Source organism: Perognathus longimembris, chromosome 5 (assembly GCF_023159225.1).
Source record: "Perognathus longimembris pacificus isolate PPM17 chromosome 5, ASM2315922v1, whole genome shotgun sequence".
In the NCBI taxonomy this organism is placed as follows: domain Eukaryota; kingdom Metazoa; phylum Chordata; class Mammalia; order Rodentia; family Heteromyidae; genus Perognathus; species Perognathus longimembris.
The window spans coordinates 47612275-47634071 of NC_063165.1; the positions used below are offsets into that span (position 1 = coordinate 47612275).

The 21797-nt window shown below is 38.7% G+C and overlaps 1 protein-coding gene across 2 annotated transcripts in view; it reads left to right on the forward strand.

Moving 5' to 3' along the window:
- The window catches only part of Slc15a2 (solute carrier family 15 member 2), a 41377-nt gene extending 20519 nt beyond the window's left edge, over window positions 1-20858 (forward strand). Inside the window, exons 8-22 of one of the 2 annotated variants that reach the window (XM_048346743.1) lie at window positions 2459-2541; window positions 3201-3287; window positions 3648-3737; window positions 3833-3877; window positions 6270-6302; window positions 9210-9298; window positions 10370-10451; window positions 12178-12312; window positions 12696-12860; window positions 12993-13039; window positions 14931-15041; window positions 15846-15942; window positions 17974-18120; window positions 18942-19046; window positions 19402-20858. In XM_048346743.1, coding sequence (XP_048202700.1) covers window positions 2459-2541; window positions 3201-3287; window positions 3648-3737; window positions 3833-3877; window positions 6270-6302; window positions 9210-9298; window positions 10370-10451; window positions 12178-12312; window positions 12696-12860; window positions 12993-13039; window positions 14931-15041; window positions 15846-15942; window positions 17974-18120; window positions 18942-19046; window positions 19402-19578 — 1493 coding nt within the window. In that variant the 3' untranslated portion in view covers window positions 19579-20858. Of the gene's footprint in view, window positions 1-2458; window positions 2542-3200; window positions 3288-3647; window positions 3738-3832; window positions 3878-6269; window positions 6303-9209; window positions 9299-10369; window positions 10452-12177; window positions 12313-12695; window positions 12861-12992; window positions 13040-14930; window positions 15042-15845; window positions 15943-17973; window positions 18175-18393; window positions 18624-18941; window positions 19047-19401 lie in introns of those variants that run through there. The other variant, XM_048346745.1, reaches the window with a different exon arrangement.
- The last annotated feature ends 939 nt before the right edge of the window (window positions 20859-21797 follow it).

Below are 21797 nucleotides of genomic sequence, written 5' to 3' on the forward strand. Positions count from 1 at the left end.
TGTGATCAGTTTTGTGCTGGATATTAGGGTATCTGGTGATTTAGGAATCTATAGAGTTCATGCTCTTGAATAGCATTTTTTTTTAAATAGGAAGTTACATTGTCTAAAAAGAAATATACTCTTTACCTGATGTATGTAATGCAACTCCTGTGTATATCACCCTTATAATAATAATTTTAAAAATTAAAAAAAAACCCAGGGAGTTAGAACATAGTAGGGTCAATGTCATAACAGAAAGGACAAAAACTGCTATGGGGGCCCCTAGAAGAGTTGTCTGATGAAGACTTTGATGATTATAAAGGTTTGCCTACAAAAACTAGTATTAAGATGAGAATTCAAGGGATGAAAAACAGTTGCTCAAAGAAAAACAGTTGTCAAAGAAGGTACTGTGAGTGATGTCAAGAGAAAATAAGATATCTGAAAGACATGGAGATTACATGATGCTTACAAAGGCCTTAAAGGAATTCAGATTACCTAGGGTTTAAATGAGAAAGATGAAGAAGACACATTGTCAGAAATTAGATAATGAATTGTAATTTAAGTCATTGTCTATAAGACAAAGTAAGAGATTATATGATTTGTTCAAAAGCCTTAAAGGAATTCAGATTACCTGGGGTACAAATAAGAAAGATGAAGAAGACACATTGTCAGAAATTAAATAATGAATTATAATTTAGACCATTAAAGAATGAAAACTTTATTGTGAGAACAGTAGAGAAAGCTACAAAAAGTTTCAAATGGAGAAATCATTGTTCCATTTTTATTTTTCCATGATGCCTCTTCACTGTGGAGAAAGGACTGGTTTAGAGCAAGTCAAAGATAGTATTTATCTTGATTACCACATTTTTGGCACTCCCTTCAATCTTGTGGTCTAGGTGACTACCTCATTCAGTTCTTGTAGTCTTGGTTCAGGTAGAATTAACAAGCTTTGGAATGCTTAAATATGTGCATTGAGGAAGAGTATAAGTCAACAATGAATGCAGGGTTCTAATTTGAACAACTAGGTTTGCAGAGATTTCATTAATTCAATAGTTTGGGGCAATGTTGGTATATTTGTTTTGTTTTTGGTATATTTGTAAGTATATTTGTTGCATTACAGTTGTTCTTGAAATATCTAATTATAGTCACCAAATAGTTATTTGGAAATAACTTGTTTAGGGTTCAAAGGAAATATTAAATCTGGGGGATTAGGCCAGTATATGAAATAATTCACTGAGAGTTAGAGTGGTAAGCAAGGAGATAAAAATATATTCACTTTCCAACAGAGAAAAAGGGTCAAATATCACAGGCAATATTGGTGCCATAGGGTAATTGGTGTGTGTGTGTGTGTGTGTGTGTGTGTGTGTGTGTGTGTGTTATGGTACTTGGGTTTGAACTCAGAGCCCTGTGCACTCAGTTTCTTGCTGATGGATGCCTCTAGTGCAGCTTTTTGCTGGTTAATTGGTGTTGGAATCTCAGACTTTCTCCCAAGTCTGGCTTTGAACCATAATCCTTCAGGTCTCAGCTTCCTTTGTAGACAGGATTTCAAGCTACCAATACCAGTCTTGGACTGAGTAATTCATGTACCTTTTTTTGTGGGTGGGAGGCAGTACTGACGTTTGAACTCAGGGCTTTGGGCTTGTTAGTCAGGCACTCTACCATGGGGCCCCATTTCCAGCTAAAGTGCATTTCTAAAGACTTTTGTAAGATGGGAGTTGTGGGGCATTAGGTTGAAACTGGAATTGTATCGTCACTGGTCCCTTTGATGGTGAAGTGGGTATCTTGATTAAGCCAGCAAGTTGATCAGAGTGTGGTCTGACCTGGAGACCTGTCTTTAAAGTTTCCAGGTACTGTGATTTCTAAGAACTGAACAGAAGAGTTACTAGCTAGCTAGATCCAGAAAAGATAAACAAAATTAAACAAAGAGTCTTCACAAAATGGAGCCCACATATAAACTGGAATTACTTAAGTTTGATGGTTGACTTTACGAGAAGTATTTGACCTATAGATACAGATCTTGAACCATGAGTATGTGGTATGTGGATAGCAATTAAAAGGACTCAAGCCTATAATCCTAGCTATTCAGGATCGGAGATCCAGAGGATCATAGTTTAAAGCCAGCCTGAGCAAGAAAGTATGAGACTTGATCTCCAAAATAATCAGCAAAAAGCAGGAGTAAAGGTGTGGCAAGTAATAAAGCACCAACTGACCAAGAAATTAAGGAAATTTCTAGAATATACTCTTGTAAAAGTTGCTTAATTTCTTTAATCTTTTGTTTCCTCATGTATTAGACATGGATATCTCTTAAAAATTGCCCCTTCTATCTTCCATTTACTCCTATGAACTCATGTAGGGTGTCAGTACCCTCTTTATGAGATTTGTTAGTCACTCATGTAGATCAGTAGTCTGGCCTTAGCACTGACATATTGAATGTACTTAATTAGCGCTCAGAGCATTATTTTTGTATCCTAAATTACAGCTGTGTTTGCAATGGGAAGCAAGATGTACAGAAAACCACCTCCAGAAGGAAACATAGTGGGTCAGGTTATCAAATGTATCTGGGTAAGTCTTTATATTGTTTACCTACCTTTTCAATAATCAGAAAATAGATACAATGCTGCTCCTATGGTTCTTCACACATGGGCATATAAAAATATACAAGTATATTTATATAGTGCCTGGGGCTTAAGCTCAGGCCTGAGTGCTGTCTCTGAGTTTTTGTTCTCAAGGCTTGTGCTTTACCACTTGAGCCACAACTCCTCTTCCAGTTATTTGGAGTTTAATTGTAGAAAAGAGTCTCACAGACTTTTGTACTTGGTTGGCTTTGAACCACAGTCCTCATCTCTCAGCTTCCTGAGTAGCTAGGATTACAGGTGTGAGCTACCATTACCATTATTAGTGATTTCTGTTGTACTTGCATGTCTTTTGGCAAACAGATTCATTGATCATTCTCTGTGCTTTTACTTCATCATTAAGTAGAAAAATAGTGTAACTAACTTTAAAAATTATCATCAAAAAGCCCCCTTCTGAGTCTATTACATATGAGGCTTAACAGGACATAAGGAAAAATAAAATTAAATCTTAAATATTCTGAAATTCAATGTCTGATGAGATCAAAGAGTTAGAGTAAGTCTTAAAAGTGTATGTGATTGAGGAAAAGGATGAGTAAGAAAATAAGGAGATGGTTTCTCTTTTGTCTCTAATATGTATTTCTGTACTAGTTTGCTATTTCCAATCGCTTCAAAAACCGTTCTGGGAATGTTCCGAAGCGACAGCACTGGCTGGACTGGGCAGCTGAGAAATACCCAGTAAGTGAAACTATATAAACATCATGGAGTCTTTTAAACTGATCTTCTCTGGGGGAATTTGTCTTCTATATTACTGGTTTGGGCTACATTTTTTTTCCAGTCCTGGAACTTGAACTCAGGGCCTGAACACTGTTCCCAAGCTTCTTTTGCTCAAAGCTAGCATTCTACCACTTGAGCCACAGCATCACTTCTGGCTTTTTCTGTTTATGTGGTACTAAGGAATTGAACCCAGGGCTTCATGTATGCTAGGCAAACACTCTACCACTAAGCCACATTCCCAGCCCTGGGCTTTTATTCTAAGAAAGAAAACACATTTGAAACTTCTCTTAAGTTTTATCTGCTCTTTCTTCTTCCCTGCAGAAGCAGCTCATTATGGATGTGAAGGCTCTAACTAGGGTCCTGTTTCTTTATATCCCATTGCCCATGTTCTGGGCTCTTTTGGATCAACAGGTAAGACTAGATCTTTGGAAATCTATCCTGTTTTTTAGTCACTTTGTTCTCATAGGGAAGGGATTTTTCATCATAACCTCTGTTGTTCATCCTAGGGCTCACGATGGACGCTGCAAGCCACCAAGATGAATGGGGATTTGGTGAGTAGAAAAGATTTTCCATCCATTTCCTTATGAATGGGGCAATGTCATTCTTTCTGATAGAGGCATAAAATTCCATTGTGTATATTACTAGGTGAAGTGAGCCAGACCCAAAGAAACATAGACTCTATGGCTTCCCTCATAGGGAATAATTAGCACAGGTTTAGGCTAGTCACAGCAGAGGATCACAAGAGCCCAATAGCTATGCCCTTATGAACATATAAGATGATGCTAAGTGAAATGAACTCCATGTTATGGAAACGAGTGTTATATCAGTGTTGTAATTACTTTCAACATGCCATGTGAAACTGTAGCTACTTTTGTTAATGATCCTCTTGTATCCCCTTCCTGTGGTTGTCCCTGCGCTATCACTGTATCTCATCTGAGTACCCTGGATACTGTACATACTGGTATTAGAACTAGGGAAGTAAAAGGGAATATCAAAATTGAGAGACAATGGATAAAAAGACAAACGACTCCAAAAGCAGTACTTGCAAAACCATTTGGTGTAAACCAACTGAACAACTCATGGGGGAAGAGGGAAAGGGGGAAGGGAAAGGGGCGAATGAGGGAGGAGGTAACAAATAGTTCAAGAAATGTACCTTTGCCTTACGTATGAAACTGTAACCCCTGTGTACATCACTTTGACAATAAATAAGTAATTATTTTAAAAAAGGAAAAGATTTTTCCAGAGAAGTCTGTGATGTTCTTTCTCATCCATATTGAGAAAAATTCATTTCTGCTGGGCACCAGTGGCTCATGTCTGTTATTCTAGCTACTCAGGTGGCTGCCATCTAAGGAGTGCAGTTCAAACCAGCCTGGGCAGTGTGAGACTCCTATCTCCTCTAAACTACAAATAAACAAAGAAAGAAAGAAAGAAAGAAAGAAAGAAAGAAAGAAAGAAAGAAAGAAAGAAAGAAAGAAGGAAGGAAGGAAGGAAGGAAGGAAGGAAGGAAGGAAGGAAGGAAGGAAGGAAAGAAAGAAAGAAAGAAAGAAAGAAAACCATGGAAGTGGAGCTGTGGCTTAAGTGGTAGAGCTTTACCTTTGAGCATAAAAGCCCAGGGTCAGGTTCAAGCCCCAGGACAGGGAAAAAGAAACAAAGAAAAGAAACGAAACAAAGAGAGAAAGAAAGATTCCTTTTTTTCTTTTTTTTAATGATTTTTTTTCCCCTCAAATGGAGTTAAGATTATTAGAGATACATGGAATCTGAAAGCACTCAATAGGCACAGTGATAACAAAAGCTAGCTAAATAACAAAGCTAGAAATGAAAAATCGGATCTTGTCTTTAGAAATCAGGAATATAGAGAATTGTTTAAATGTACTCAAGGATGGACTGAAAGGATAGCAAACGAAGTGATACGAGACAACCCTGGGTGGTGATCTTCTATCTACGCCCATTTCACAAGATGCTTCATAATTCATCCTGTCTGGCAGGTAGAAACACAACAGGGACCTATGAAAAATGGAATCTTTTGTATGTGGATTAATTTTATATATGTAGGAATGAGAAGATTATAATCACTCATTTCTCTTTTTCTTATGTTCATTTGTTTTAGTTCATTCTAGTCTTTGTTCCACTCTCTGCCCTTAATTGTCCTGCTTCCCACATTATTACATTATGGTTTTGAAGAAGACAGAATAGGATGACACCAGGGTCATATTAACCAGTGTGTTTGGGGCCTGCGAAACTTAACTTCACTTCTTTTGCCTCTGATTATTCAGAACTTACCATGGTGGTCCTCTTGTTGACCCTTGGAAATAAGCTTTGGAAGCACTATGTTTTAGTGGGAGTCTTTACCCCAACCATGATGACTTATCCCTCCCATTATTACCACCTATAATTACTGAGATTAATAGAAATACACCAAGCCATTCTCTCTTAAGAAAAGTGTAGTATAGGTTGATCATCCCTTATCCCTCATCATTCCAAAATTTGAGGGGCATTGACATAATATCACAAGTGGAGAAATCTATAACATGAAGCCTTGTTTCTTGTACAAATGTATTGAGATATTATATATATGCATATTTCATACACATAGCTTACGAATTCATAAATGAACTTCATATTGAGATTTGGGTTTCATCCTGAAGATATCTCATTATAATATCCACGTGTTCCCAAATCTCAAGTGTTTTGAATAAATGATGCTCAACCTGTACACACAAAAGAATATTTTCTCTCAAGTCTATCTGTCCTCACCAAATATAGTCAGAAGCCATTCCAAGGTTCTTCCAAGCCCACATGCCTTTAAAGTAAAAGAGACCCTAAACCAAAGACCTGTTGAATATTCTTTTATATGTTCTTCATATTAATAATTATCAAGCTAGTTGATCTAGGCTTTCTTTGTCTTCTGCCATGATCTAAATATAATTTATTATAATGTTTCAGGGTATTTTTGTGCTTCAGCCGGACCAGATGCAGGTAGGAGATTTTTCTACAAACATGGAGACATACATTTTTTATTCTCTTTTCTTAACTCTACCTGCAACATTCAGATGAAACACAATAATTTGGAACTTTTTTCTTACTATGCTAAGGAAGGCGAGACATTCTTTTTAAGCTTTCCTTGCATTTCTTCTTCATATCCTCTGTTAAATAAATAGCTTCTACCCAACACCAGGAAGAGTGAAAAATTAGTGTTCTTCTCTGTCATAGTACTATAATGGAAATATTATCAAAGAAGTTTAGGAGTTTATTCTATGAGCAATAAAGTCAGAATCACTCTTTACTGGTGACTCCCAGTTTTTGTTTTAGCTGTTCGTTAAATCCTGAGTTCTTTCTTTTCTCCTTCCTTTCTTGTAGCCTTTTTCCTTTCAATAGAAGAGGAGGGATTCTAGATTGGCAAAAAAAAAAAAAAAAAAAGCAACAAAAATAAAACAAACAAAGAAAAGAAAAACAGGCTCAGAAAGAAACAAGTCCTGCGAGATATTTGGTAGCTAAGGTGCTATGCAAAGGAAATCAAGCCTTGAGTATAAGGGAGGCTAACATAAGGCATTAAGGCGTGGAAACCAAGAGCAGGAAGCTAGGAATAAACATTGGATTGATAATTAACTTTGTCTCTCTCCTCATTAGGCTATGGGAGCAAATCATGTAGTTTTTCTTTTTTTTTTTTTATGTTGTTTTTCTTATACTAATGATTTTCTGTGATGTATCCCCAATTCCTATAAAAACAACTATGGACTCAGAAAAACGGCATGGAGCCTCTATTACTGCTCGGGCGGGACCACACTCCACTAGTCAGGTAGCAGAGTGCAGTGGTGAGCCTTCTTACGGCAGGGGTTTATGTAGGGAAAAATTATACACAGGTGGTTAACATGGAAGCAAGCAGATTTACAGAAGCAGAGGTAGCAGTTAATAACAGGAAACAGTGAAAATGTTTAGGGTACTTCCTAACAAAAGTGGTTAAACATAAGCAAAGTGAACTACTTATTCCTAACAAAAGTGGTTATACACAAGCAAGGTAAACTATCTAAGGGAACAATATGGAACAATCAGGACCCCACTTATCTCTGGGGAGCACCAGCTCATATCATATCATATTTGCAATACAAAGAGGTTTCCAGTCTCTTCCTGAGTTTCACTGCTATATACTGAATTCCAATAACCTGGTGTTTATCTCCTAATTGACTCTTCCTTCGAAATTTCCTTTTAATGACTGGCCTGGAATTTCTCCCTACAAGGAAGTTCTGTCTTCAATACTTGGCCTATTCCTAATATCCAAGGCTTCTGTCTTTTTTCTGATTTTTACATTCTGGGGCTCTGAATAAACATACCCTGGATGAATATCTTTAAAAAAAAAAAAAACCAGGGGCTGGGGATATAGCCTAGTGGCAAGAGTGCCTGCCTCGGATACATGAGGCCCTAGGTTCGATTCCCCAGCACCACATATACAGAAAACGGCCAGAAGCGGCGCTGTGGCTCAAGTGGCAGAGTGCTAGCCTTGAGCGGGAAGAAGCCAGGGACAGTGCTTAGGCCCTGAGTCCAAGGCGCAGGACTGGCCAAAAAAAAATAAATAAAATAAAAAAAAAAAACCACATAAACAAACATGTGGCAAAACTTCTCCTTGGACTAAAAAGAGACCTGTTAAAAGAAAATAAATATCTCCTTATGATGAGATTTTCAACAATAAAAAAATTCTTCTAAAATAAAGATTTTCAAACATATGTCATCTGTGTCAATTAAGGAGACTTGGTGTTTAGCAGATTGAAACTTGTAAACTCTGAGAACATAAAATGCCGGGCTACGTTTGCCTCCCCTGGTGCGGGGATGCTAGGCTTACTCTCTTATCTGTGCTCCCTTTCTCACCCTCTCCCCTGGCTGCCCGACCTGCAGGCAGGCCAGGGTGGACGTAGCCGAACGAGATCCCCTTTTCCTCCCTCCTTACCCACGAAGGAAGCCAGGTGCATACAGATCTCGGAGAGCAATCTGGTTTATTCCGGAGGGGCTCACACTAATATAGTGATGATGACGACGAGGATTGAGCATGAGCTGGTGATAGGCTGGCCAGCTTGTCCGTCCAAGAGCAGCTCCCAAGGACCTCCCTCATGGGCTAACCTCACTTCCCATACTACCTCCCTCTGGGCAAAGCCCTCGAAAAAGGAGCACAAGTGGTCGCTGGCCCAAGGTGGGGGATGGTCTCAAAGCTTTCTATTCTGGTTCCAGACCCAGAGGGAGATAGGTGTGGCTCACTTCTACACTGCCCCAGGGCTGGGGGAAGGGCAGCGTCTCACAAGCGCTCTCATCGCCCTTCCCCCGCTTAAGGCCAAGATGAATCCCCAACAATAAAAGACACAATTAACAAATGATTAACATGCTAGATGGTTGAAATGAAAAACCATAAGTAGAGATAAAGATCTATGGACCCCCTAGGTGGATGGCCTTAACAAATATGCCTTACACAAAAGACTTGGTGAATTAATGTGCTCACATCTCCAGCCTATTGAGAAGTGCTTTGTTTCTGTCTTTCTGTTTTGTGTACTGACCTTTTTTGTTTTTTTAAGAAAAAACATCTATAAACTTGTAAAGCTTCTTTAAAAACTCTAGAGTTTATAGACTCTATAAACTCATCCTTAAATTCTTCTTAAGGATGACTCATACTTAGACCTCCTCCTTAAATTCTTTTCTGAGATGATCACAAGCCCAGCACCCTAGGATGTGGTTCTCCTTGAGTTTGAATGGATCCTGGTTCTGGTGTCCAGTGTAAACAGAATGAGAAATGTGAGATTATTGTACTTAAAAGCCTGTGTGGATATGAGAGAGAATGTATACAAGCAAATGACATCAGTGATAGAACATTTGTAGCTAATTCTTTTTACTATGATGTTACAGGTACTAAATCCCTTTCTGGTTCTTATCTTCATCCCATTGTTTGACCTTGTCATTTATCGTCTGATCTCCAAGTGTGGAATTAAATTCTCGTAAGTGCACTGTATGCTATATATTACTGCAAACTGACAAAAATCTTTGCCCAGTTTGAGTCCATACCTGTGTGTTTTAGTTTAAAGGTATTTAATTTAAATTTATTAATCATCTGCTTTTTTATGCTAGATTAAATGCCTATAAATATTTTTTTTTAACCCTGGGGATTAAATCTAATTAGTGTCAGAGCCAATGCTGTGCACTTAAATCTACAATGATGAAAAGGTTGGTCTAGGCTTCATGGAAAATCCTAAGTGTGTGAATTAGGCTCGTATACCAATTTGATGACAACTGTGTCCTTTGACTCTTCTGCTCTCTATAAAACAAGCAATGGACTTGGTAGGACTGAGAATAGAATTGCTCCCAATTACTACTTTCCCCCTAGCCTAAGCAGGAAGAGTTTCAAGCCTCCTTTCCTTTTTAAATTTAATTGCAAATTAATTGTGTTAATAAAGTGGTGACCATCTCATGCATTCAAATGTCCATTTGTTAGTTACTCATTCATTGTTCAGTTAATTGGAGGTTCAGGACTAAGTGTCATGCAAATGCAAATCGAGCTCGAATCTTTCTCCAGGAGTTTACTGGTTAGTAAAGGATCTAGAGCACTTACAAAGATAACTGTGACACAGGTAGCATATGTGAAGTGCCTAGGAAGGGAAGATTGAAATGCAGAGAAGTAAAGAGAAGGAAGAATCCTTCTTATCCCTAGAGCCAATCAAAATTTGTACAATGGAAAATGACTTAAAACATTTATAGCATCTGCCATTTAATGTTCACCTGTTTGTAAATTCAGTTGTATTGCTGCCTTTTTTGGAATTATGGCATAATAAAAAGTTAAGTGTAAGACAAAGGTAGTGGTGGGGAAAGGAAGCACATTACAGAGAACATCCAATGTGATTCCAGTAAAAGGAAAAAGTGATGTACGAAGGGGAGTTGTCATCAAAGGGAGGTCTCTGAAATACTTTGAAACATAATTGAGACTAAATTAGGAAAGATCCCAGTGGTGGGTCTGGATTTTACACTTTAAAGTCTAAGGGATATTTGTAACAATGGCTCAATTTTCTCTACAGATCACTTAGGAAAATGGCTGTTGGTATGATCCTTGCATGCCTGGCATTCGCAGTTGCAGCAGTTGTAGAGATAAAAATAAATGTGAGTTCAACAAATCTTTTTTTAAAATTTAATTTTATTGTCAAAGTGATGAACAGAGGGCTTACAGTTACATGTAAGTACATTTCTTGCTGAACATTGTTACCCATCCTACTTTTTCTCACATTTTTCCTTCTCCCTCAATCCCTCCCCCAAGTTGTAAAATTCATTTCCAACATATTGTCTTGAGTATCACTCTTTCATTGGTTCACCCTTGGTTGTTTTTACCCTTTTGTTGTTCCCTTTTCTATTCCCCAAATCAGAATAATGTATATACAAGACACAGAGCACCAAAATCAAATACAGTGACAACAGGGGATAAACCAAAAGAAAAAGAATGAAAGAAAAGAGAAATATCTTCACACAGAACATTAAAAACAACAGCAACAAAGAAAAAAACTCTTATCTCCATATCTTAGAGTTCATTTCGGTTAGCATCATCTTATATGGTCATATGTATCCGTTGAGTCCATGAACAAAGGAATGAGTCTGATAAAATGCAAAAGTTAAGTAGAGCTTTATTTTGGGCCAAGCATCAAGAAAGAACTGACCATGGGGCTGGGGATATAGCCTAGTGGCAAGAGTGCCTGCCTCGGTATACCCGAGGCTCTAGGTTCGATTCCCCAGCACCACATATACAGAAAACGGCCAGAAGCGGCGCTGTGGCTCAAGTGGCAGAGTGCTAGCCTTGAGCGGGAAGAAGCCAGGGACAGTGCTTAGGCCCTGAGTCCAAGGCCCAGGACTGGCCAAAAAAAAAAAAAAAAAAAAAGAAAGAAAGAAAGAACTGACCAGCCAGGGTCACTCCTGAACAGGAGTACCCCGAGTCCATCTACAGGCTAATTTTATAGGGGAAAACCACAAACCACAGGGCTATGCCTGACTTTTGATCACAGTCGGCCCATACTAGGAGAATTTCACCATGGCTTTGTTGCTGTTACCTAGTTGATTGTTAATTATTTTTAAAACCACCTATTGTGACTCCGCTGCCGGGAGCCAGCCCAGGTGTCAGGAAATGATTGTCGCTCCCTTTTCAAGCAGTACCGCACTCTTGATTTCTAGTTTGTGCTAAATTCCAGCAAAACTACGTCAGCCAGGATCACTCCGAGTTCATGTTAAGTTGGGGTCAAAATGAAGTCACCTGGGCTTTTAGACTGGCAGCTTCAGTATCAATGAATCTTAAGCGCCAGAGGGCAAGGCCATATCTATCTAGTTTTACTCTTCAGAGATTTTCAATCTTACTTTCTGGGACCTAGCACAGTACCCATTTTATAGGAGGCATATAACATAGTAAGTACTCGTGGTAAATGAGCAGTACAAGGCAGAATAACAACGCGAATTATTCTGAGTGATTCAGAGTTTGTTTTCAAGGAATTCCCAAGTATCTTTCCAAATTATCTAGGCTATCTTTTGAGGAAACAAAGGTTCATATGATGTCTTGTAAATGCACAAATAAATTCCTTTTGGCAGTTGGCAAGCTACCTTTAGGGAACGAAGTAGAAGCCCATCACTAAGTCAAAAAGCATTGGTGCTTTTTGCTTAGAGATGATGGTTCTCCAAACTACTTCTAGATTTTCTAAGCCAGATACTCTTCAGAGAGAGAAAGTTGTGTTCTCTTGGCTAGAAGAGCTTGCCTGTCAGAAACAGGACTAAGATATGTGTTCTCATTGGAACTGAAGAGTCCAATCACTAGTAAATATATGTGATTCCAATACATGTGATCTGCCCTAAGGGAATGACCCAACCCCATCCTGGTTCCCAAGAAGTTTTCCTCCAAGTCTTGAACCTGGCAGAAGATGAAGTACATGTGACTGTGCTAGGAAATAGAAATAACTCATTATTGATGGAGTCCTTCGAACCCTTTCAGGTGAGGTATGGGCCTGCTGTGTTGATCTTGATTTTTTTTTCTTAGCATTAATTATAACATAGTCTTCCCATGTCCTAAGATAATCTTTTCTACCATGATTTTAAGGAGTATATGATATTCTATCCTATAGAAATAGTTCATTTAAACATTTTTTGTAGATAGGTAATTATTTTTCAATTCGTTTACAACATCCTATAATGCAATGCTTATTCATAAATCTGTATACATGCATCTATTTCTGTGGTAAATTTGTAGAGTGTTATAATTTATTTAAAGATAAAAAATTACTAGTATCTGCTAAAGTCACCCACCCTGAAATACTAAAAGATTGTGATGTTCAAGTTAGGATAGAAGATGAGTGTAACAGGTTCTTCATTCTTCAGAAAACAATACATTATTCCAAACTGCATCTGAATACAAAAAGCCAGGATTTCTACCTCCATCTGAAATACCGCAATTCATCTGTCTACACTATGCTTCCTGTGGAGGAGAAGAACTGCTATAGTTTGATCATTCGTGAAAATGGGAAAAATATTTCCAGCATGATGGTATGTTGAAGGACCGCCTAAACTCCAAGTTCTTATCTCAAAGGCTTAGGATCTGATGATCAAATATTCTAATTACTGGTTCCCTTTTGTCAGCTCTTCATTGATTTTTTTTTTTTTACTTCTTTCTTGTAGGTAAAGGATGTAGCAAACAAAACCACTAGTGGGATGACAGCCATCAGGTTTGCATGTGAAACAGACCCCAAGCCACTCCCTTCTCTTGAATCCTGAGTCTATTCTCATCTTTGGGCTTCAAGTAAAGAAGCCTCCCATTCTACTTACTCTGAACAGGAATTATCTGTCCTAGAGAGGCAGAGGCACTAGTATCTGAAGGCATTTTCTAAGACAGTGAGAGTTAGATAGGTATTCTTTCTTCAGTGGGGCTTGAAGATGACCTTATATTTCCCAGGAATATATTTCTCACCAAAGAGAAATTCAGAAATGATCAAATATTCTTCCCTTGGTAGTTGATGCCTATCTTCTAAAGTATAGTTTTTATTATAAAGCTATCGAGTCATTATGGCATAGTTCACATTTGGAATTAAAACACTTGGATTTTGAATCCAAATAACGCTAAGGGTCCTATAAGGTGGCAAGAGACAGATAATCAGATGGAGTACTGAAGAGATCACTTGCCCTCTGTGTCAGGAAATAAACATTTAAAAAAAAAAAAAAGACAGGGTCTGGGAATATGGCCTAGTGGTAAAGTGCTCGCCTCGTATACATGAAGCCCTGGGTTCTATTCCTCAGCACCACATATATAGAAAACGGCCAGAAGTGGCGCTGTGGCTCAAGTGGCAGAGTGCTAGCCTTGAGCAAAAAGAAGCCAGGGACGGTGCTCAGGCCCTGAGTTCATGGCCTAGGACTGGCAAAAAAGAAAAAGAAAAAAGCCAGAAGTGGTGCTGTGTCTCAAGTGGTAGAGTGCTAGCCTTGAGCAAAAAGAAGCCAGGGACAGTGCTCAGGCCCCGAGTCCATGCCCCAGGACTGGCAACAAAAACAAACAAAAGACAGATAAACACACTGTCCACCAATCTCAGGCAATTGCTGTTGAGACAAACATTTTAGAAGAGAACTTTTCATAAAATGCTAAATTTGCTGATGTGTAGCATAGCCATAATACTGTGTTTGGATTATGCTTCAGAAGAGCCAAACCACTCAGGATAAGTATAGAATAAGAATGCTGCTGGAGAACATAGGCCTGCAGAAGAGATGTTTTCTAAGGCAGCGTGAGATGACCAGGAAATAGGATTCTAGAGCAGAACTCTCGTCTAGGTTAAAGACTATCAAAACAGTAATGTAACAGAAAACACATCATGAAGTGAGAATCTAGGGACTGAAGTTCAGAAGACTATAAAAGTGGATCTGGAATGGTCCAAGATTACAATGGTAACCCACTACGGACCAGGAACCTTTTTTTTTTTTTTTTGCCTGTCCTGGGCCTTGCACTCAGAGCCTGCACACTGTCTCTGGCCTCTTTTTGTTCAAGGCTAGCACTCTGCTACTTGAGCCACAGCACCACTTCTGGCTTTTTCTATATATGTGGTACTGAGGAATCGAACTCAGGGCTTCATGTATGCAAGGCAAGCACTTTACCACCAGACCATATTCCCAGCCCCAGGAACTTACATTTTACATGAGTCAAACTGAATTTCATTTATGAGAATAAGATATCATTCTAATATAAATACAATTATATCTTCACCTATACATGATTACATTATTTTTAAAAAAGTAAAGTTTCATTGATTAAGTCTACCATTAAGACAGAAATTGGATGAGCTTAAGGTGAGTTAGAAAGTCAGATAATGGTAATATCCTTCCAGCTTGTGATATGGTAAGGATGTGATGGATAACAAGTTGATACTCTGGAGAAAAACTCAGTTCAAGAAAGTTAAGACTAATGATTCCTTATTACAAGTCAGTTCACTCATTTATCCAGTTAACTATTTATCACATACCTTTGGGATGCCAGCCACTATTGTTTTACTAGGTACTGGGAATATGGTGATAACACAGGAAACACCCTACCCTCTTTTGTTTTTCTGATGTGTAAGTCATTTTCTCTACCCTCAGGTTTATTAACACTTTGCATAAAGATGTCAACATCTCCCTGGATACAGATATTCCTCTCAATGTTGGTGAAGATTATGGTGTGTCAGCTTACAGAAATGTGCCAAGAGGAGAGTAAGAACATTGCCCCGTGGACATTTTACTTTCATTGACAAGTGCTATTCTATGTGTTTGTGTGGCGAGGTGTTGGGGGGGGGGGTGTCTGGGTTCATTTCTGGCTTCCTTCTCTCAGTCTCTTGTTTTCTGTACAGATACATTAAGGTCATGATAATTGTGATGGCCCTTCTGTGCAGTTAACTTGGCCCAGATCTCTGAGGTTCACAAATTTTATTATTGATTCTGAGCTTTTGGGCACCACCCATTGGCACCTTATTACTTAGAATTTAACCTTTCAGGTTCCCTGTCGTATGCTGTTCCTCTAATCATAAGATTTACATAAAGATTTCTTTATTCAGACAGGCACTGGTGGCTCATGCCTCTAATCCTTGCTAGTCAAGAGGCTGTGATCTGAGGACTGCAGTTCAAAGCCATCCCAGGCAGGAAAGTCCATGGGACTCACATCTCTAATAAACTACTAAAAAAGCCAGAAGTAGAGCTGTAGCACAAATGGTAGAGTGCTAGAGAATAAAAAAGATCAAGGATACACACACACACACACACACACACACACACACACACACACACAAAAATATTTCTTTATTCAGGATTCAAAGTTTAAAAATAATAATACCTGAACAAAGAGTTCAGATCTGGATAGAAAGTAAAATGATTCATACCTCAAAAATAATTTTTAAGGAGATATGGTGGCTTCATTGCTTTCTTCACTGTCAGTAGAGAGTTGAGATCACTGTTGTCTGGAGATGGGAGTGCCTTTCTAAATCATGCTGCTTATTGTAACTTAAATGCATCCTGTTCTAGATACCCTGCAGTGCATTGTAAAATGGAAGATAAGGACTTTTTTCTGGATTTGGGTCTACTGGACTTTGGTGTAGCATATCTTTTTGTTATTAAAAATGTAAGTAATGCAGTTATCCTTCCTTCTTTATCTCTTCCTTTTTCTCTTTACACACATACCACATACACACAATATGCATACCACATACACATTGTGGGATCCTCTTGGCAATTACAAAAAGCAAACAGACTTGCTAATTTTCTAGGGTTACTAGAACAAAATAGCACAAGCTAAGTGGCTTACAAAACACAAATTCATTATGTCATAATTAAAAAAAGGCTAGACGTTTGAGATTAAGATGTATATATAGTGGGGCATCCGTGGCTCATGCCTGTAATCCTAGCTACTCAGGAGGCTAAGATCTGAGGATAGTGGTTCAAAGCCAGCCCAGGCAGGAAAGTCTGATACTCTTATCTCCAATTAACCACTAGAAAACTGGAGTAGTGCTGTGGCTCAAGTGGTAGAACACTAGCCTTGAGCTAAAGAGCTCAAGGAAAGTGACCAGGCCCAGAGTTCAAGTCCCATGACCAAAAAAAAAAAAAAAGTATATATAGATAGTTCATTCTGAGAGCTATGTACAGCTTCCGATTCTTAATAGGATAGGAATGCAGTATTGGGATTTGAACTCAGGCCTTACTTTCTTTTTTTTTTTTTTTTTTTTGGCCAGTCCTGGGGCTTGGACTCAGGGCCTGAGCACTGTCCCTGGCTTCTTCCCGCTCAAGGCTAGCACTCTGCCACTTGAGCCACAGCGCCGCTTCTGGCCGTTTTCTGTATATGTGGTGCTGGGGAATCGAACCTAGGGCCTCGTGTATCCGAGGCAGGCACTCTTGCCACTAGGCTATATCCCCAGCCCAGGCCTTACTTTGTTGGCAGGTACACTACCACTCGAGCCATTCCATTACCCCCCCCTTTTTTTTTACTTTAAACAAATAAGGATAGGGTATTGTACATTTTTTGCCCAGAGCCAGCCTCAGACAGTGATCTTCCTAACTAGGCCCATGTAGTTGAGATTATAGGCATGAACCACCATGCCTGATTGCTTCAAGTGGTTTGCTGGAAATTTAATACTTTTTGTGTGTAGTATAACCAGCTCAATGATTTTTATCTTTGGTGGAATTTCCCCTATGAGCTTATCTGTGTCCAGATTTTTCCTTTTTTATGTAATAATATCTGTCATATTGGATTAGGCTCATCCTAATTACCCCATTTAATTTGACTAGTTGTATCTATATTAACTATTTCCAAATAAAGTCGCATTCTAATTAGGTACTGGGTATGAGAATTTCAATCTATGAGTTGCAAAAGGTACAATTCAACCCATAACAACTGCATCCTTGGTATTATCCTGCTTTTAGTTTGTTTTATCTCTCATATGCTGTTCAAGATAGAGGTCACAGATATTTCTGAAAATATGATTTACTAGACTTCCAGAGTAGAAGTCAGAAATTAGGGGCCTAGAAACCCAATTTCTTTCAAAGTCTGGTCTTGTTTGGCTTATGCAGCATTGACAACATTAGTAAAAGGATCAATTGCCAGTATTTAAAATTGGAGAGATTTTGCCAAAGAATTTTGATACTAACATACCTTGGAATTTAAGTCAGAAAATTTCATGAGAGATGTTACAATGTAACTGGTGCTGCAGTGGTTTTTCACCTTCAGATGTCCTTACCATTGCTTACCATTCCCATTCAGCTAGTTTGCTTTCCCTGCCTTTCAGCACTAGAGTAGGGCCTTGATTGATTTAGAAGCTGTGGTTATAATTTTCATATGCTGACAAAACACAGATTAGGCATTATTAAGCCTTTCAACTAAATCAAAGTAAGATACTTTTTCTTTTAACTTAGAAAAGCAAGGGTATTTGCATATCCAAGACTGTAATCTCAAGGACTTTTAATGTAACTGACTATAAAGTCTGACACGTGTTGCCAAAGGCAATTCTAAAAAGCTGGAGTTAAGTAGAAATGATCAATTTCTTGAAGGTAGAAAAAAAAATAAAAGAAAAAGAGGGGTGGATATAGATCATATAATGCTGTCGTTTAAGTACTTCCTTGGAATATACTAAGAAGTCCATTTCCTCTTTTCCTCACTAAGGTCACTGGCCAGGGTGTTGAGGCTTGGAAGACAGAAGACTTCCCTGCCAGTAAACTGTCCATTGCGTGGCAACTACCACAATATGCCCTGGTTACCGCTGCTGAGGTCATGTTCTCTGTCACAGGACTTGAGTTTTCTTATTCTCAGGTATGATTTTGCAAGTGGAAAGTAAAAGTCTACACACCACTTAAAGAATGGTGAGTTTTTTTGTTTTTTTGCCAGTCCTGGGCCTTGGACTCAGGGCCTGAGCACTGTCCCTGGCTTCTTCCCGCTCAAGGCTAGCACTCTGCCACTTGAGCCACAGCGCCACTTCTGGCCGTTTTCTGTATATGTGGTGCTGGGGAATCGAACCTAGGGCCTCGTGTATCCGAGGCAGGCACTCTTGCCGCTAGGCTATATCCCCAGCCCAAGAATGGTGAGTTTTAATTCTATACTGCCTTAAAGGAGGTCTATGATTTTGGCTAAGTACACCATTGATTTTGACCTTGCGTTCCTTATATATGGCCCCAATAGTCATCACTCACTGGATAACAGCAGTGGCACTTAAGAGTCTCCTGTTTGGGGCTCTAGAAAACAAATGAACATTACAGATAGAGACTAAGAGCTATGGAGTCAGACTACCCAAATTCATGGGCCTATTCTGTAACCTTGAGTAAGTGAATTATGATTTCTCTAATTGTGTTTTTTTCTTCTTCATAATGCTTTTCTTTTCTTATATTTAAGATAGACTAGGAGAATGTACTGAGGGTTGTAATAGTGATTGTCATATAACAAATTAAAATGTTTAAGAGGTCTACATTAGTCTTACCATTAACATTATTGCCAACACCTGAATCAATATGGCAGCCGAATTTAGTGGTGGAAGTTGGAATTTGGTAACATTTGTGGGAGAAGTTTCCAGGATCGACCCACTGGGAGGTAGGGGGGTAGCATGGGTTTATTTGCTTATAAACTTGTACTCTTCCTAGGCTCCATCTAGCATGAAATCTGTACTCCAGGCAGCTTGGCTGTTGACAGTTGCCATTGGGAATATCATCGTGCTTGTTGTGGCACAGTTCAGTGGCCTGGTACAGGTATGAATTTGAGAGAAACGTACACTGAGCTTATATCTACTTGAAGTTTTCCCTCCAATTCCCTTTTCTTCATTTTCCTCATCTCTCTGCCTCCCATATCCCCAACTCAGTGTTAATGACAAATTGAGGGCTAGCTACACAGAATTGGCCAGAAAATACACAGCTGATGATCATGACCATGATCATGACCATCACACACTTACGTGAGAATAAAACCAGTAAACCCAATATTCTTCTAGGAAAAATTTGCCCATGCTGATGGGCTCTTGTCAACCCATCCCTGAGACCCCATTCAAAGATCTCTTTAGTTGCAGATTTCTCCATGATCTTGTCTTGTGTTTCTCTCTCCCTACAGTGGGCTGAATTCATTTTGTTTTCTTGTCTACTGATGATCGTCTTTTTGATCTTCTCCATCATGGCCTACTACTACATTCCTGTAAAGTCAGAGGATATCCATGGGCTAACAGAGAAGCAGATTCCCCATAGCCAAGGAAACTTGGTCAACCTAGAGACCAAGAGTACAAAGCTCTGATGACTCCCTGGACTGACCTCAATTCCGGGCCCTGATCTCAACCATCACTTATCTTCAAGCATTTTTTTTCTCCTACTGAGTAGGAGAAAGGTCATAGAGAGGTAGTATCATGCCTTCATCATTCTTCCATGATGGAGACAATTCTGAAACTGGGTTTACTAGCATATCTTTAAACAAGGCCCCATGATTCTGTGTTTTCCTGGGCAGTGATGAACTCAATAAACCTTGTGTAAAGTTGCTCAAGCTGGCCTGATGTCTCCAAATGGCCATGAAAACACAATGTATGATTGAGATTAGTCTCATTCTATATGCAAAGTTATAGGAGATTACTGTCTACCCAAATTCTTACCATTTAAAACTGACTATTCCACTTTCTGAGGCACTGGTTTAGAGGCAAAAGGGCAGGATAGTAATGTGTGATTCCAAGTTTCTTTACTATCACTGTAATTCTGTTATTTACAGGACTTCAAGAATAGTATTTATGGTATGATTTGGTCCAAGGTCTGTCTTGTCAGCTCTCTAAGTCTGGTATCATCTTAGACAGTCTAAGACAGAATGCTGTTTTATTAACACACAGAAGACATGCCCTTCTGATTCCTGTAGTATTTTATCTACTCACCCAAACACCTTTTCCTTGAACACTGATAGATCTTGAAAACCATATTAAAGAGAGTAAACATAGGTGAAGGGAATAAGAGCAATATAAATTGTAGAACTCTGGATAAGCCATTCATTTTTCTTCAGTGCAAGGAACTGTGCTATTTCTGTCCTGGTATACCCTTCTCTGGATGGCTTTGTAAGACAGTAACTATAATTTTGCAACCCAGCCTTTTCAGTATTGCCAAGGCAGCTTTTTGTTATTCTGATTACATTTGTCATCTTTGCTTATTGCAACAATTCTTCAATAACAAAATGCTGTCAAGAGTTCAGCTTCCTTTTTACATTCTTCCAGTGCCTCAAAGTACATTTGTTTTGCAGTGTTTTCCTGCTTACTTTCTCCATAGTTTTTAATGGCCATTTCTTCCTTTAGTCTTGGAAATTTCTTGTTTATTCCAAAAGGACACTACTAATGCTCTAGGTTTAAGGCCCTAAATGGTAGTTTTCAATAAAGCAGCACGATCCTGCATTAGAATCCTATTAAAAATCTGTGTGAGCATGGGGGGAGTACAGCCGGTGGGATAGCTGTATGTGTGAATGAAGGTGGGCAACATTACCTTGCATTTAATGAGTGAATTAGGAGGACAGGGCTGGGCACAATTGTTCAGGGTGTTTGCTAAGGGGAAAAAAATATACTCAAATTCCCTATACTGGAGAGCCTTATTTCCATTTGTTTTACTCTATTAATCTAATTTAGAACAGTGTTGTTAAGTCTCACATTGCTAATAATGTAACAGGTAAGAGAATTAACTTCCCTTCCACCCCAAGCTATATATATTTTATTTCTAATGACCAAGGTTTAAAGACCAAAAATGCACAAGCAGTAACAACACTACCAAGTTTCTGCAGATATGTTGATGTTTAAAACCTGGCTTTACTCCTTTAGAAGATGATCTGTTCATTTTTAACCCAAACTATCTTATGAAGTTTGTTTCAAGAGATATTAATACCGTTTGTGAATAAAAGTGTCTATGGACAAATAAGTGTGGGAAATGAGGCATATTATGTTTTCCATTGTATTTTCATATTAAAGACTGAATGTGGTAAGGCACAAGGAACTTCAAGTACTTTGCCAAACACAAGACTTCCAAACAACTATTGGGCAATATTTCCTCACGCGTACTAAAAGCTTCCTCTCTGAAACTTCCTACTACTGGTTCTTCCTTCTATAGAATGAGCTGGAGCCCCTCTTTCAGGTGGCAGAATTTTAGCTGTTTGGAGAGAGATTTTCTTGTGTTATGAATTCCTCTAGAATTCGTTAAACTGAAGATTCTCAATTCCTATAATAGTTCCTCACAAATTATGCCCCTTCACCATCCTGGGTGCTCTCTTCCAAAATATATCCTTTACTTGAAGTACAGCAATTGAGATTATATCTTACATATCTTGCTATGTGATACCTGGAGCCAGACACAACATTCCAGAAGTTGTCTGACTGGAAGAGCTAGCACTTAAACAAAGCACTTCTGATAAATTAGGTAAGGTAGCATTAGATGTTTCAGAAACTGTATCACAGTGTAGTCTTGCTTCATAGTACATTTGTGAGTTCCACTAAATGCCAT